The 2,976-nt window shown below is 35.1% G+C and overlaps 1 protein-coding gene across 1 annotated transcript; it reads left to right on the top strand.

The window, feature by feature from the left end:
* The first annotated feature begins 713 nt into the window (after positions 1 to 713).
* Positions 714 to 2,655, top strand: LOC132634269 (uncharacterized). The gene is made up of 3 exons (XM_060350543.1): positions 714 to 1,301; positions 1,521 to 1,606; positions 2,227 to 2,655. The coding sequence occupies exons 1-3, from the start codon at positions 965 to 967 to the stop codon at positions 2,506 to 2,508; spliced, it is 705 nt and encodes a 234-aa protein (XP_060206526.1). The 5' UTR covers positions 714 to 964; the 3' UTR covers positions 2,509 to 2,655.
* Positions 2,656 to 2,976: the final 321 nt, after the last annotated feature.

The raw sequence follows: 2,976 nt of genomic DNA, 5'->3' as shown, positions 1-2,976 counted from the left end.
ATAATTATGGAGGAAGGGAAAATGAACTGAATTGTCGTAATGCTCCTTCATCGACACCTTTAATTATGTTCTTAAATTAAATCAGCCTCCACAGATTTGTACCAATAAAGAATAGAGAAAAAACAATGAATTGTAATCTTGTGATTCCAACCACAAAATCTTGCCCACGTTTAGATCTTAAGGTAAACATCCCTCACGCCTTTGCCAGATAACCCAATAATAAGATAATCCGTCCCTTCCTACACCTAACGCTACAAAAGATTCATCAAAATTCGAACACCATTAAATTTAATAATTTGAAAAAGACATTAAGTTTTCATTTTAATTAAATATGAAAAAGTTATTCCCTGTGTCGAACGAACATTACAATTGTTTACAATTTCATCATTCCAATAATTTGCTTTGTGATAGTGACATTTTTACCCCATAAATTGTCCTACCCACTAAGCATCATATGTCATATCAGTATAACCTTCCCTATGTTTCATAAAAAGGAAGAATTATTTTCCCATTTGAAGATCATTTTGTTTAAGTGAACATTATGTCCACCCTATGAATGGATCTCTATTTCTGGAATAGGTGGTTAACAAAGATGTTAAGTATTCACTTTCATAATTTTGGAATAAATGGTTAACAAAAATGCTAGGTCTTCACTTTCATATTTTTGGAATAAATGGCTAACAAAAATGTTAGTCAGTATGGGTCTACAAAAACATCATGCTAAGCACGTCAAAAGACCAAGAACCCCACATCCGCCGCTTTAGAAAATCCTACATAAAAACAAATTCAAGAAAATGTTTGGAATGACCTTTAAGCCACTTTCTCACTACACTCAACATATAGTATAAATTCAGAGCCTTCCCTCCCACGGACCCTTCAACATATTGCAAAACTAGACACCTTCCACAAACACCACAAATTTACCCTGTTTCTTGGCCAATTTTGGAACAAAGTACTATCAAAGATGATGCGTGTCCGTGTAAAATTACCAGGATTCTGCATGAATCGAACTGTAGTCCATGTTCGAGCCCGTAATTCGCCTTCTCAACTATGTAAGAAGACACTTAATTTGATCAAATCTGATGACAACCAGTCTGAATTTTCCAGCAAAAACAGCATTGAGATGAACTACAACACCGATGAATCTAGGACGGATTCTGAAAATGGGATTAACAATAGAGTCATGGTTGTGGTTGATCCTAGTCAAGAAGCCAAAAATGCTCTGCAATGGGCACTTACACATACTGTTCAAAACCATGATACCATTGTTCTTCTCTCTGTGACCAAGCCCTCTCAACAAGGTAGGATTATTTTTGGTACTCTTTCTTTTAGTCATAAGCACAAGGCTGTTCGGCCAAACTCAACAATTTTTGTTCAAACTCTATATTTGTCTTAAAATATTTATTGAATATGTACGAACTAAAATTCTGAACTCATAAGTTTCAAATTCTGACTCTGCCTCTGCATAAAGAACACATTTCTTGAAGTACTAATATCCAAGTTTTTCCTTCCTTGTGTAGGTGAAAATACCAATGGTGAATTCAATCAGAGGGCCTATGAACTTCTTTACTCCATGAAAAATATGTGCCAAACAAAGAGACCAGGGGTAAGTTCTGAAATTGCTTTGCATCTGAATTTGATTGATTGGTCAATGAAGCTACTATTATTTTCACCTAAGAATGCTCTAGAAAGTCCAAATTGCCAAGTTAGATAATCGAATTGAATGGGAGAAAAAGTTAAATGCAGAGTGTAGTGTCGGTCCAAATATTGTCCGTACCAAATCACATGGAAAGTTACAAAAAGACCTAACTAAAGAGTGCTGTAAAGTATTTCTGGTTGGCCTAATTAAACCAACTGGCCAAGGCTTAGTAGGAAAAGCAATCTTCTTCTCTAGTCAACACTTCAACACGACAAGTAAATTAACACTCCTACTTTCTTGGCTTCATGCTAGCATGTGCTTACTTGCAGCTAAGCAATTTGTCTCATTATTTAGTCATTCAATTCTTTTTGTGTGTGTGTGTGTGAGAGAAAGAGATGTCATGAACAAGATGCATTTTATTTTAATTGTAATGTTAATTAGAGGCGAATTCATAATCTAAAGTCTTATCTTTTTTTTTTTTTGGAGCTGTATAGCTAATTCAGAGTCAAAAGCAATGAGTTTAGTTTAACTCACAAAACCAATATCTCCCTGTCTTTTAATTTTGATGATTTGTACGTTATTAACAGGTGCAAGTAGAGATAGCAGTGCAAGAAGGGAAAGAAAAAGGTCCTGTAATTGTGGAAGCAGCTAAGCAGAGAGAAGTGTCATTACTGGTGTTGGGACAAAGAAAAAGATCCATAATGTGGCGACTACGCAAGATATGGTCAGAGAAAAAATCGAAAAACAGAGTAGTGGAACACTGTATTCAGAATGCCAAGTGCTTGACAATTGCTGTGAGAAGGAAGAGGAAGTTTGGAGGATATCTCATTACTACTAAGCGTCACAAGAATTTTTGGCTTTTAGCTTAATCCAATTGTTTTCACTTTGGAATTATGGGTAACAAAATCTATGTACCTTGGATTGGGTGAATCTTTCGGTTTTCATTCTGCTGTGCTGTGCAGAAGGAAAATTGTTGCCTTTTACATTAGGAATGAATTGTACAAAACCTAAAATGAGATGAACTTTCTAATACTTTCTCTAACTTTTGTAAAATGTATGTGGTGCAAACACGTTAGAAAAGCATTTGTAGTGTTTGATCACTTTTACAGAAAAACTAGGGAAAAGGGTAAAAATACCCCCTCTGCTTTGGGAACGGGGTTAAAATAATCCTCTATTATAAATTGGGGTAAAAAATACTCCTCACGTCATTAAAGTAGTCAAATATACGACTGTCTTAACGGAAATCCTCAAAATAACCTAATTTCATTTTTAAACCCACTTCATTTAAACTCGACCCAACTAAATAAAAAAAAACATATGGGTTACCCGCTCCTGTG

This window comes from Lycium barbarum, chromosome 3 (assembly GCF_019175385.1).
Source record: "Lycium barbarum isolate Lr01 chromosome 3, ASM1917538v2, whole genome shotgun sequence".
Classification (NCBI taxonomy): domain Eukaryota; kingdom Viridiplantae; phylum Streptophyta; class Magnoliopsida; order Solanales; family Solanaceae; genus Lycium; species Lycium barbarum.
Note: the sequence above shows the minus strand (reverse complement) of the source record. Positions and strands in the feature narration are given on the sequence as shown.

Bases quoted from the DNA above. Each gene is read 5' to 3' on its own strand.
- LOC132634269 (XM_060350543.1), top strand. From the start codon at position 965: ATGATGCGTGTCCGTGTAAAATTACCAGGATTCTGCATGAATCGAACT. The intron at 1,302-1,520 runs GTAGGATTATTT...TTCCTTGTGTAG, and splicing joins GACCAAGCCCTCTCAACAAG to GTGAAAATACCAATGGTGAA. The intron at 1,607-2,226 runs GTAAGTTCTGAA...CGTTATTAACAG, and splicing joins GCCAAACAAAGAGACCAGGG to GTGCAAGTAGAGATAGCAGT.